Below are 13,613 nucleotides of genomic sequence, written 5' to 3'. Positions count from 1 at the left end.
TAGTACTGTTGGCAGTGATTCCCCCACTCAGGCTGATCCACACATTACTGGAACAGTCACTTCCTTTAATCCAGGGTTTTCCCAACAGTCATACAACAACATGGGACTGAGCAGCTGAGCACAAACAGGCTGCAGGACGTCAGGGAGTTTCTGCAGATAAAGGTCATGTGACTCTTTATGCAAATCAAACAGCAGAAGAAGAACCAGGTTTACGCAATCAGGAAGTGACATGACTCAGTGACTGTTGGTGCCGCTGAATCACAGACGTTTGACTCGTTATAATGAAACAGGTCACATGAACAGGTGGCCTGTCAGCAGAGGGTTAACGTCAGATAACAGCAGGCAGTGTGACACTGTAGGGACATAAACACACATTATAACACCCAAATTATAAAACTAGATCCATATAATAACAATAACAATAATAATCATAATGATCATTATTGTTACTGTTATAATAAAACAACTGTACTTATAAAACATCTTTTACTTTTATAACAAAGTGTTTTACATGGTTGAACCAGCATTAAATAATTTAGATAAAATCTGATAAATAAAATAAATAAAATTCCCATTGATACTGTTTGTTTTTGAAAAATAAATAAATAAATAATAATAATAACTGTGTAAAAAAGCTTTTAGTAGATAAACAGATAAATAATTAAATGATAACATTTTAAAACGTGATTATCACATAAAATCCTACAGTGCAGCCAAGACTGGTTCATGTCTGAAAGAATAAATTATCTGAGATATGAAATGATGTAAATATGAAGATGAGCGGTGAAGTCTGCAGTAAACAAAAAGCATCAGACTGTGTTGTGTAAAGGCACAGAGAGAAAAACATACAAATAATTTATATGTGACAGATTCATCATCAGATCAGGTCCATGAAAGTTTTACTTTCAGTGTTTATAAAATAAAATTCGGCAGAGAGTGAGACGTGATCAGCTCTGAGGTGACGAGCTGCTCAGTAACGTGCTGTGTTTGTGTGTCCTCAGAGGGGCTTTCGTTTCCGTTATGAGTGTGAGGGTCCATCCCATGGTGGGCTCCCAGGGGCCTCCAGCGAGAAGAACAGGAGAACCTACCCGACCGTGAAGGTGGGTCTGACAACACTTTAACAACATGTCAACAACCTCTGCCACACTCACACACGTGTAGTTTTTAAAGGAACATTTCACCTAAAAACATCGTCTGAGTCTTGTGTTGCGTTCATGTCACGTAGGAGTTCACATGCACGTGTTTCCAGCTTCAGACTTCTCACATTTGTTGTGTCTCTGTGTCAGATTAATAACTACATGGGTCACGCCCGGGTGGAGGTCCAGCTGGTGACCCACACCGACCCTCCTCGTGTTCACGCTCACAGTCTGGTGGGACGTCACTGCACCGAGAACGGCACCTGCACGCTCGACATCGGCCCCAACGACCTCACCGCCTCGTCAGTATCCAATCACATCGCTGCATTCAGACTGAATCACAACAAATCAGACAGTAACAAGAAGGTTTTTAATCCTCGTCAGACGCTCTGGTTACTTCTAAAGAAAAACTCCAAAGAAGAAGTCAGAATTTTCTTTTATAAATTCAGCTTCCAGGAAACATTTTTATCACCTTTTATTGTCAGATTAAAGTCCAGAGCAGAAAATATGGAGAGAGACAAACTAATATATGTAAATAAATTCATAACACTGATGTTGGAGTGGAAATGTGCTCACATTAACACCAGGAAGAAAGAAATACAACGATAACTCAACCCTCACAGGGGAATTTTATTTAAGAAGTGACTCATAGCTCCGAGGGATTTCTTAAAAATAGAACATAAAACTTCACACAACATCAATGTGCTGGTTTAAAAATGGACAAATACAAGAAATATTATTATAAAATAAACAGGTATTTTTTATCAATATGTGTCAACATATCTGTGGATAATTTTTAGATTAAATTCGTAAAACTGTCGATAAGATTAAAGGAATTCAAGTGAAATAATGAATGTAAAAAAAAAGAATATATTAAAATAAATACTTGAATATGTAAATGTCTATATTAAAAATAAAGAATATGAAATAAAAACATAAATAAGAGCATTTTTGGAAAATTACTGTAGAATTTAGAATAAGTAAATGTATCTATAAAAATAAAGAATACATTTGAAATAAATACAGAGGAGTTTTATTAATAAAATATTTTTAGAATTGAAAAAAGAAAATGTATATATAACAACTAAAGAATGTCAATCAATCAATCAATTTTATTTATAAAGCCCAATATCACAAATCACAATTTGCCTCACAGGGCTTTACAGCATACGACATCCCTCTGTCCTTATGACCCTCACAGCTGATCAGGAAAAACTCCCCAAAAAAACCCTTTAACAGGGGTAGTAAAAAAAATAAATAAATACACACACACACACACATATATATATATATATATATATATATATATATATATATATATATGTATAGGATTAAAAAAACACATATAGATAGATATAGTATATATTATAAACACATAAAGTCTTTGTAAAATATTTCACATTAAAAAATGTATATAGAAAATAAAGAATATGAAGAAAATAAAATGCATAGATAATCGGGTCTTATTTTATAAAATATTTTTAGAATTAAAAAAAGAAACTGTATGCATAATAAATAATATATATAAAATAAACACATTAAGTGTTTTTTGTAAATTATTTTAGAATAAAAAAATAAATGTAGATTTATATATATATAAAACGTGAGGAATGTATATAACATGAATGCATAAATAAGAGGAGTTTTTTATGAAATATTTTTAGAATTAGAATAAAATTTAACACTAACTTTTTTGTAGAATATTATAGAATTTAAATATTTATATACAAAATAACTGATGTACAAAATAAATATATAAATAAGAGAGGTTCTTTTAAAATATTTTTAAATTGAACCATTGTTTTACAATAGAAAATATGTTTATACATTATATACAGTCTGTATGAAATAAGACAAAGTTCAGTTAGAGATGTCTAGGAGTAAAATACTGTGATGTCACTTCCTGTAGATTCAGTAACCTGGGGATCCTCCATGTGACCAAGAAAGGTGTGGTGGATGTTCTGAGCCGAAGACTGCGAGAAGAGAGGAAGAGACAGAAGGGAGCTCACTATCACCTGACAGGTAAACTCACCTGTAACGACACATGGTCACCTGACAGGTAAACTCACCTGTAACGACACATGGTCACCTGACAGGTAAACTCACCTGTACCTACACGTTGTTTCCTCAGAGGCGGAGGAGATCTCCATCCTTAAGGAGGCCAAGGAGCTGGGCAAGGCGATGGACCTGAACATCGTCAGGTTAAAGTTCACTGCCTACCTGCAGGACAGTAACGGAGGCTTCACCAGAGGGCTGAAACCCGTCGTCTCCAACTGCATCTACGACAGCAGTGAGTCTGGACGTCCCACAGTCTGAGTTTTTACTCACAAAGACATGCTTACATTCAGAGTCAGAGCTTTTCTGACACTTTTAGTGAAGATTAATAAATGAAATATTTAGAAGATGAATTGATAATAAAATTAGTCCTTAGTTGGGGGAGTATAAGAAGCTGCAGTTGAATATTGAATACAGGAAGTATTATATATTATTATGCCTTTAATACGATTTAATGGGAATAAACAATACATTTTGGAAGGTATAAAGTAAGTATCCACTAATATTCAGGAATTATCAATTAATCTAAAGGTAAAAACTAATAAAAAGTCATTTTACTGCTATGTTAACAAGAAGTCATAGTATAGCATGTCGTCCGAAATTATTAAAAAACGTCACAGTATAGCATGGTATCAAAAATCATGAAAAAAACGTCATAGGATAGCATGTCATCCGAAACCATCTAAAAAAGTCATAGTAGTCGTCCAAAATCACGTAAGAAAATCATATTATATTATGTCGTCTGAAATCATGAAAACAACTCATAGTATAGCATGTCGTCCGAAATCATGAAAAAACGTCATAGTATAGCATGTCGTCAAAAATCATGAAAAAAGTCAGTATAGCATGTTGTCAAAAATCATGAAAAAAGTCATAGTATAGCATGTCGTCCGAAATCATGAAAAAAAAGTCATAGTATAGCATGTCGTCCAAAATCACGGAAAAAAGTCATACTATAGCATGTCGTCCGAAATCATGAAAAAAAGTCATATTACAGCATGTCGTCCAAAATCATGAATAAAAGTCATAGTACAGTATGTCATCCAAAATCACGAAAGAAAATCATAGTATAGCATGTCGTCCGAAATCATGAAAAAAAGTCATAGTATAGCATGTCATCCAAAATCATGAATAAAAGTCATAGTACAGTATGTCATCCAAAATCACGAAAGAAAATCATAGTATAGCATGTCGTCTGAAATCATGAATAAAAGTCATAGTATAGCATGTCGTCCAAAATCATGAATAAAAGTCATAGTATAGCATGTCGTCCAAAATCATGAATAAAAATCATAGTATAGCATGTCGTCTGAAATCATGAATAAAAGTCATAATATAGTATGTCATCCAAAATCACGAAAAAAAAGTCATAGTATAGCATGTCGTCCAAAATCATGAATAAAAATCATAGTATAGCATGTCGTCTGAAATCATGAATAAAAGTCATAATATAGTATGTCATCCAAAATCACGAAAAAAAAGTCATAGTATAGCATGTCGTCCAAAATCATGAATAAAAATCATAGTATAGCATGTCGTCTGAAATCATGAATAAAAGTCATAATATAGCATGTCATCCAAAATCACGAAAAAAAAGTCATAGTATAGCATGTCGTCCAAAATCATGCAAAACAAAGTCATCATATAGCACGTCGTTCGAAATCATTAAAAAACGTCATAGTTTAGCATGTCGTCCGAAATCATTAAAAAACGTCATAGTATAGCATGTCGTCCGAAATCATGAAAAAAAGTCGTAGTATAGCATGTCGTCCAATATCATGAATAAAAGTCATAGTATAGTATGTCATCCAAAATCACAAAAGAAAATCATAGTATAGCATGTCGTCCGAAATCATGAAAAAAAGTCATAGTATAGCATGTCGTCTGGAATCACGAAAAAAAGTCATAGTATAGCATGTCGTCCAAAATCATGAATAAAAGTCATAGTATAGCATGTCGTCCAAAATCATGAATAAAAATCATAGTATAGCATGTCGTCTGAAATCATGAATAAAAGTCATAATATAGTATGTCATCCAAAATCACGAAAAAAAAGTCATAGTATAGCATGTCGTCCAAAATCACGAAAGAAAATCATAGTATAGCATGTCGTCCGAAATCATGAAAAAAATTCATAGTATAGCATGTCGTCTGGAATCACGAAAAAAAGTCATAGTATAGCATGTCGTCCGAAATCATAAAAAAAGTCACAGTATAGCATGTCGTTCGAAATCATGAAAAAGTCATAGTATAGCATGTCGTTCGAAATCATTAAAAAAGTCATAGTATAGTATGTCGTCTGAAATCACGAAAAAAAGTCATAGTATAGCATGTCGTCCAAAATCATGAATAAAAGTCGTAGTATAGCATGTCGTCTGAAATCGCGAAAAAAAGTCATAGTGTACTATGTCGTCTGAAATCATGAATAAAAGTCATAGTATAGTATGTCGTCCAAAATCATGAATAAAAGTCATAGTATAGTATGTCGTCCAAAATCATGAAAAAAAGTCATAGTATAGTATGTCGTCTATAATCATGAAAAAAAGTCATAGTATAGCATGTCGTCCAAAATCATGAAAAAAAGTCATAGTATAGCATGTCATCTGAAATCACGAAAAAAAGTCGTAGTATAGTATGTCGTCCAAAATCACGAAAGAAAATCATAGTATAGCATGTCGTCCGAAATCATGAAAAAAAGTCATAGTATAGCATGTCATCCAAAATCACGAAAGAAAATCATAGTATAGCATGTCGTCCGAAATCATGAAAAAAAGTCATAGTATAGCATGTCGTCTGGAATCACGAAAAAAAGTCATAGTATAGCATGTCATCCAAAATCACGAAAGAAAATCATAGTATAGCATGTCGTCCGAAATCATGAATAAAAGTAATAGTATAGCATGTCGTCCAAAATCACGAAAGAAAATCATAGTATAGCATGTCGTCCGAAATCATGAAAAAAAAGTCATAGTATAGCATGTCGTCTGAAATCATGAATAAAAGTCATAGTATAGTATGTCGTCTATAATCATGAAAAAAAGTCATAGTATAGCATGTCGATTGAAATCACGAATAAAAGTCATAGTATAGCATGTCGTCTGAAATCGCGAAAAAAAGTCATAGTATAGCATGTCATCCAAAATCATGAATAAAAGTCATAGTATAGTATGTCGTCCGAAATCATGAATAAAAGTCATAGTATAGTATGTCGTCTAAAATCATGAATAAAAGTCATAGTATAGCATGTCGTCTGAAATCACGAAAAAAAGTCATAGTATAGTATGTCGTCCAAAATTATGAATAAAAGTCATAGTATAGCATGTCGTCTGAAATCACGAAAAAAAGTCATAGTATAGTATGTCGTCCAAAATTATGAATAAAAGTCATAGTATAGCATGTCGTCTGAAATCACGAAAAAAAGTCATAGTATAGTATGTCGTCCAAAATCATGAATAAAAGTCATAGTATAGTATGTCGTTTATAATCATGAATAAAAGTCATAGTATAGCATGTCGACTGAAATCACGAAAAAAAGTCATAGTATAGTATGTCGTCCAAAATCATGAATAAAAGTCATAGTATAGTATGTCGTTTATAATCATGAATAAAAGTCATAGTATAGCATGTCGACTGAAATCATGAATAAAAGTCATAGTATAGTATGTCGTTTATAATCATGAATAAAAGTCATAGTATAGCATGTCGTCCAAAATCATGAAAAAAAGTCATAGTATAGCATGTCGACTGAAATCATGAATAAAAGTCATAGTATAGTATGTCGTCCAAAATCATGAATAAAAGTCATAGTATAGTATGTCGTTTATAATCATGAATAAAAGTCATAGTATAGCATGTCGTCCAAAATCATGAAAAAAAGTCATAGTATAGCATGTCGACTGAAATCATGAATAAAAGTCATAGTATAGTATGTCGTTTATAATCATGAATAAAAGTCATAGTATAGCATGTCGTCCAAAATCATGAAAAAAAGTCATAGTATAGCATGTCGTCCAAAATCACGAAAGAAAATCATAGTATAGCATGTCGTCCGAAATCATGAAAAAAAGTCATAGTATAGCATGTCGTCTGAAATCACGAAAAAAAGTCATAGTATAGCATGTCGTCCAAAATCAGGAATAAAAGTCATAGTATAGTATGTCATCCAAAATCACGAAAGAAAATCATAGTATAGCATGTCGTCCGAAATCATGAAAAAAAGTCATAGTATAGCATGTCGTCTGGAATCACGAAAAAAAGTCATAGTATAGCATGTCGTCCAAAATCACGAAAGAAAATCATAGTATAGTATGTCGTCCAAAATCACGGAAGAAAATCATAGTATAGCATGTCGTTCGAAATCATGAAAAACGTCATAGTATAGCATGTCGTTCGAAATCATTAAAAAAAAGTCTTCGTATAGCATGTCGCCCGAAATCATGAAAAAAAGTCATAGTATGTCGTTCGAAATCATTAAAAAAGTCTTCGTATAGCATGTCGTTCGAAATCATTAAAAAAAAGTCTTCGTATAGCATGTCGCCCGAAATCATGAAAAAAAGTCATAGTATAGCGTGTCGTCCGAAATCATTAAAAAAAAGACATCGTATAGCATGTCGTCCGAAATCATTAAAAAAAAGTCACAGTATAGCATGTCGTCTGAAATCATTAAGAAACGTCATAGTATAGCATGTCGTCCGAAATCATTAAAAAAAAGACATCGTATAGCACGTCGTCTGAAATCATTAAAAAACGTCATAGTATAGCATGTCGTCTGAAATCATTAAGAAACGTCATAGTATAGCATGTCGTCCGAAATCATTAAAAAATGTCACAGTATAGCATGTCGTCCGAAATCATTAAGAAACGTCATAGTATAGCATGTTGTCCGAAATCATTAAAAAAAAAGTCATAGTATAGCATGTCTTCAGAAAAAAAAGTTTGATAGTTGTCATGGGAAACACTAACACCTGACTTACCTTTTCACACAGTATTTCTACACTTAGCAGTTTTATTAAAGTTAAACATGGCAGAACTTCCTCCTCGGCTGGACCCTTGTTCGATGACAAAACAAAGCCACATCCAACAACACAACATTAACTGGAGATAAATAAGGGATTCACACAGTGATTTAATGACTCATCATGTTTAATCTGCAGAGTCACCAAACGCCTCCAACCTGAAGATCTCTCGGATGGATAAGACATGTGGCTCAGTGCTCGGAGGAGACGAGATCTTCCTGCTCTGCGACAAAGTCCAGAAAGGTGAAAACATCCGACATATATCCGACATGTATCTGACATGTCAGACATGTATCCAACATGTGTCAGACATGTATCTGACATGTATCCGACATGTGTCATACATGTGTCAGACATGTGTCAGACATGTATCTGACATGTATCCAACATGTGTCAGACATGTATCTGACATGTATCCGACATGTGTCAGACATGTATCTGACATGTATCCAGCATGTGTCAGACATGTATCTGACATGTATCTGACATGTGTCAGACTTGTATCTGACGGCTGTGTTTGATGTACTGTGGATTTTCTCCTGTTGGATGGAGCCGGTCAGGAAACCTGGACATACAGTTATTGTATGTTTAAAATCAGCTGTTAGTGTTTATTATGACTTTGTTGTCTCTGACACTGGAGACGTATCCCATCATGCCTCTGTGCTGCACGTTACAGATGACATTGAGATCCGTTTTTATGAGGAGGATGATGAAGGAGGCTGGGAGGCATTCGGTGACTTCTCACCTACAGACGTCCACAAACAGGTACACAGTCTGAGTGTGTGTGTGTGTGTGTGTGTGTGTGTGTGTGTGTGTGTGTGTGCGTGTTATTCACTGAGGCCGGAGCTTGTGTGTGAATGAGTCACACACACTGTCTGTCAGTTACATGAAGGAAGTGTTGAATGTTTTGAAACCACAACAGAACAAGAAAAAAAGCAGCAGTTTGTCTGTTGGCGGAGCTGAAAGGGGAATTCCTCCAATCTACACACACACACACACACACACACACACACACACACACACACAAAATTCAAACCAAACACAACTATGTTTTTTTATGAAATCATTTGTTGTTATTTTGTCTAAAAATCGTAGAACCAGAGAAAATGAAACATCAGACAGCCGGCTGTATTTCACAGGCTCCTGTTGAGATAAATAACATTTAGATTTTTGATGACGTGCATCAACCTTTGTATTTATTTTAGGATAAAATCTTTATTGTCTGTCAGGTGGTCAGTACTCTGTGTGTGTGGCCTCACTGTCGCTATAATTTGTACAGAAAAAGTTTTATTATTATTATTATTTATTATTTATTTTTCAACTTTTTATGCGTAGTCTTCTGGCTGCTGTGAAACTGCTTCTACTCGGGGCGACCAAAAAGTTTATCTTGGGTGCGTCGGTACTTCATTCTTTATCCCCATTATTCGTGGTTCTCTTCCTGGGCTCCACACAGGACGTCAAAACAAGAGAAAATATTAAATTATGTGGGTACAACAGATGACCAAGAAAGGACAGCAGAGGACACACCCGCACACCAACACAACTACAAAATGTTCACAGGCTGAGATCAGTGCAAAAAAATGTACTCTATAAATATGTATCTAGAATAAACGTGCACAAACAGACGGGCGTTCAATAACACAAAGTGAATAAAAACAGCAGCAAACATTTTGTCCTCGACTATGAGTGGTGGCTCTCTGGCCGTCCAGCCCAGGTGTGTTGTCTGTGATCTCGTCTGCCGTCAGTTTGCTTCTGCACATTCACAAACTTCTTATTTAAAATACTGATACACAACAACAGGCTTTAAAATCATCAATAAATCAATTCACAAACTCAGAATCTTGAAAAGTTTGAAAAAGTACAGTATAATCACATCTGTGTTCACATGTTCTTACACACACTGGATATTTACATGAAGTCTTTTATTGGAAATCAGAAAAACAGATTTTATTAAAGCAAACGCAGAGAAGTGACCAGTGAGCTCAGAGGGTTTCATTTGTTTCTCATACAATCATTTTTTTTCCAAGAGTTTTCTTGAGTCAGATTTGATGTCTCCTGATTTCAGCACAATGATCTGTCTCACTCAGTCTTAAATCTTAAATGCTGAAAGTGAAACTGACTCTGACCCAGCAGAGCTGAATTTAAACTAAAGTCCAGCTCAGATCAAAGATTCACCACGACACGAGTTCAAACAAATGTGCCGTTCTTCTCCGCTTCACACCGAGTCGATACGGAGAGACGGTGTGTCATCTCTCATTTGCTGCTGAACTACAGCTCACAACTCGCACCAACGACTGACGCTGCTCCGCTCTGACTGTTTCTGCTGGTGCAGACTATTTACTGGAGTTAACCAGCCTGTCGCATTTGAAGATAATTACAAGCTTTCAGTGTCCGACAGTCTGCTGCTGACATTTTTGTCTCGTCTCGTCAGTGCAAATGAAACGCAGATGTTGTCTTAGGTTTTATTATCAAGATCTATTTTTAGCTCGTCATTGTCTCGTTTTCATCGTGGAAAACAGGTTGTTGAGGAAAAGATTTTGTCTCAGTTTTTGTTAACAAAATTAAGACCACTTGGCAGCGCTCTGTTCTGCACTGTTCTTTGGCCCGTCTTTGGTCTGAGCTGGACTTTAGATGAAGCTGTAAATTTAACCGTGGTTTAAAAAACAAAGAAACAAACTTGTGCACAGGTCATTGGAACAATCTCATTAAAAGTTAAACCATCTTAAATGTGAGTTTAAAGACGACCAATAAGAACAGGAGCTTTGAATTGAGCTGTTGATCTTGAAAACAGACGTTAAACCAATTAACCTTCACTCTGGGTTCACTTATCAGCCTTACCCGGACCTCCATCTGATCAGTGTGACCTCACAGTGCGTTTTCTCTCCTCAGTACGCCATCGTCTTCAAAACACCGCCCTACCACAGTGCAGAGATCGAGCGGCCCGTCACCGTCTTCCTGCAGCTGAAGAGGAAAAAGGCTGGCGACAGCAGCGACCCCAAACAGTTCACCTACATACCACAGGTCCAAGGTCAGCCATCATCACCATCACCATCATCATCATCATCATAATCATGAACATCACATTTAATGACCTGTAAATCCCCGCCGACAGCAGGAGGTTTGTTTTTGGGTAGATGTTGACAGTTTTGGGGTTTCCCTCAGTGGAAACAGTCGGCACGCACAGAGTTTCAGTCTTCACCTACTCACTCATCTTCATCATCCACAGATTCGTGACAACAAAAACAAAATGAAGGAAATTTTAAGCGGGGAAAACAACATGTTTTTTTTTTTGTTCAGTCTTCCCACTTCTGTTCTTTTTACCTTTTGAACGTCAGATGTTTCTTCTCATCACTTCCTGCTTTCTCTCAGACAAAGAGGAGGTGCTGAGGAAGAAACAGAAGCCACTGCCTCACTATGAACCCTGGAGAGGAGGAGGAGGAAGAGGCGGAGGAGCTGGAGGATTTGGAGGAGGAGGAGGAGCTGGAGGAGCAGGAGGAGGAGGAGGTAGGGATTTTATTTTAAACATAGTCAGTTTCCAGAGAAACACGGTGTCATCACCACATCAGGGGATTTTGAATTTTTCAGATTCCCTCAAGAATCACAAGATTATTGTTAACGCATTAATCATACTGTAACTGCCTGGAATTGTGATTTAGCTATCTTAAATAATGTTTTAGCTGCCTGCAATCATACTTTAACTCACTGAAATCATACTTTAGCTTCCTGGAATGACGTTGTACATTAATGATATTATGATTTAGCTACCTGGAATCATACTTAAGCTGCCTGAAACTGTGATTTAGCTATCTGAAATAATGTTTTAGCTGACTGGAATCACGCTTTAATTTACAGAAATCACAATTTACCTGCCTGGAATCATGCATTGACTTACTGAAATCATTCTTAGCTGCCTGGAATCATACTTACTTAGCTAGTTATGCTTGAGCTGTCTGAAACCATGATTGAACTTAGTCTTGTTTTTGTTGCCTGAGATCATCCTTTGGCTCACTTAAATCATGATTTATCTGTCTGAAATCAGTTGTCAGCTGCCTGGAATCAAGCTTCAGCTGCTCAGGATCATGCTTTAACGTTCCCTCTGTCCAGCTGACCACAGCATTCTCACACTGGTTAAACTGGGAGTTCACTCTGTCTCCTTCTGCAGGATTCCAGTTCAACCAGCAGATGAATGGAGGAGGAGGAGGAGGAGGAACCGGCGGAGTCTTCTTCCCGGGAGGCTTCACAGGCTTCGGCGGAGGGACTCAGATGTCAGGCTCTGCCCCTCAGACAGGGGTTACCCAGCAACAGACAGAGGGAGAGACAGGAGGACAGACAGGAGGACAGACAGGAGGACAGACTGGCTCACCACTACAGCAGCAGCTGTTTCAGCTCGGTAACGTTCGATGTCCTGCTCTGATTCTTCGCTGATGATGTGACGCCGTTTCTCTCCAATAAAAATCGGACTTACGTTCTGCTTCATATTTCCAGCCGCCGCCCTCCACAGCCGAGCCTCTCAGAGCGCCAGACAGACGGCTGCTGCCTTGCTGCAGTACTGCAGCACCGGGGATGTCCGCGTCCTTCTGGCACTCCAGAGACACCTCTGTGGCGTCCAGGACGGCAACGGAGACACGTGAGTTTCTGAACTCTACAGATATTTTTAGAAACACAGTCATTTTTATTTCACATCACCGTGGACTGTTAAATATAAAGGTATCAATTATGTATGAATAAAATAACTAATCATTTATTAATTGATTTGTTAATAACGCCAAAGGAAAACGAGCTCACTGCACAGGCTCAGAATCTTCTTCTCTGGTATTTGACACATCATTGACACAGCCTTTATCGCTGCTTACTGGCCAAGAGTTGTTTTCACGTTCTAATAGTTACAAAGATATTCTGTAAAATAAATAAATTAATTAATAAATACATTAATTTTCTTAACGGAGGGTAAAAATGTCTTAGACGGGTCTGAATTTAATTACTGTCTTGTCCTACATGCTGGCCGAGAGGACATCTCAGAGACGAACGTGTCGGAGGACGTTTTATCGTTTCTGAATCTGACAGTCTGACGTTGTGGTTTTTGTTTTCCCACAGTCCTTTGCACCTGGCTATCATCCATCAGCAGACAGGTGTGATCCAGCAGCTGATCCACACTCTGCTCAGCAGTCAGCAGCAGAACATCCTCAACACGGCCAACCACCTCCGACAGGTAGTGAACCCTCAGCTGACTGATGCTAACATCGCTAACCAGCCCGTCTCTTGAACCACAGCTGATCTCTCTACATCACAATTAACTCACCTTCACACCACAATAAAGCTCACTATGACAGGGAACTGTTCCCACCAGCTAACCGTACACAGTGTCTTAGAATCTCACCTGCCCACTGACTCCTTCACTTCCTGTCGT

General features: G+C 36.8%; 1 protein-coding gene across 4 annotated transcripts in view; it reads left to right on the top strand.

The window, feature by feature from the left end:
• Window positions 1-13,613, top strand: part of nfkb2 (nuclear factor of kappa light polypeptide gene enhancer in B-cells 2 (p49/p100)) — a 32,035-nt gene that overhangs the window by 14,841 nt on the left and 3,581 nt on the right. For all 4 annotated transcript variants that reach the window (XM_078160867.1, XM_078160871.1, XM_078160869.1 and 1 more), the window contains 11 exons: window positions 1,002-1,100; window positions 1,287-1,438; window positions 3,046-3,158; window positions 3,268-3,426; window positions 8,345-8,449; window positions 8,883-8,971; window positions 11,096-11,234; window positions 11,576-11,710; window positions 12,369-12,596; window positions 12,692-12,833; window positions 13,301-13,415. In XM_078160867.1, coding sequence (XP_078016993.1) covers window positions 1,002-1,100; window positions 1,287-1,438; window positions 3,046-3,158; window positions 3,268-3,426; window positions 8,345-8,449; window positions 8,883-8,971; window positions 11,096-11,234; window positions 11,576-11,710; window positions 12,369-12,596; window positions 12,692-12,833; window positions 13,301-13,415 — 1,476 coding nt within the window. The remainder of the gene's footprint in view (window positions 1-1,001; window positions 1,101-1,286; window positions 1,439-3,045; window positions 3,159-3,267; window positions 3,427-8,344; window positions 8,450-8,882; window positions 8,972-11,095; window positions 11,235-11,575; window positions 11,711-12,368; window positions 12,597-12,691; window positions 12,834-13,300; window positions 13,416-13,613) is intronic.

Source organism: Epinephelus lanceolatus, chromosome 17 (assembly GCF_041903045.1).
Source record: "Epinephelus lanceolatus isolate andai-2023 chromosome 17, ASM4190304v1, whole genome shotgun sequence".
Lineage (NCBI taxonomy): Eukaryota > Metazoa > Chordata > Actinopteri > Perciformes > Serranidae > Epinephelus > Epinephelus lanceolatus.
Note: the sequence above shows the minus strand (reverse complement) of the source record. Positions and strands in the feature narration are given on the sequence as shown.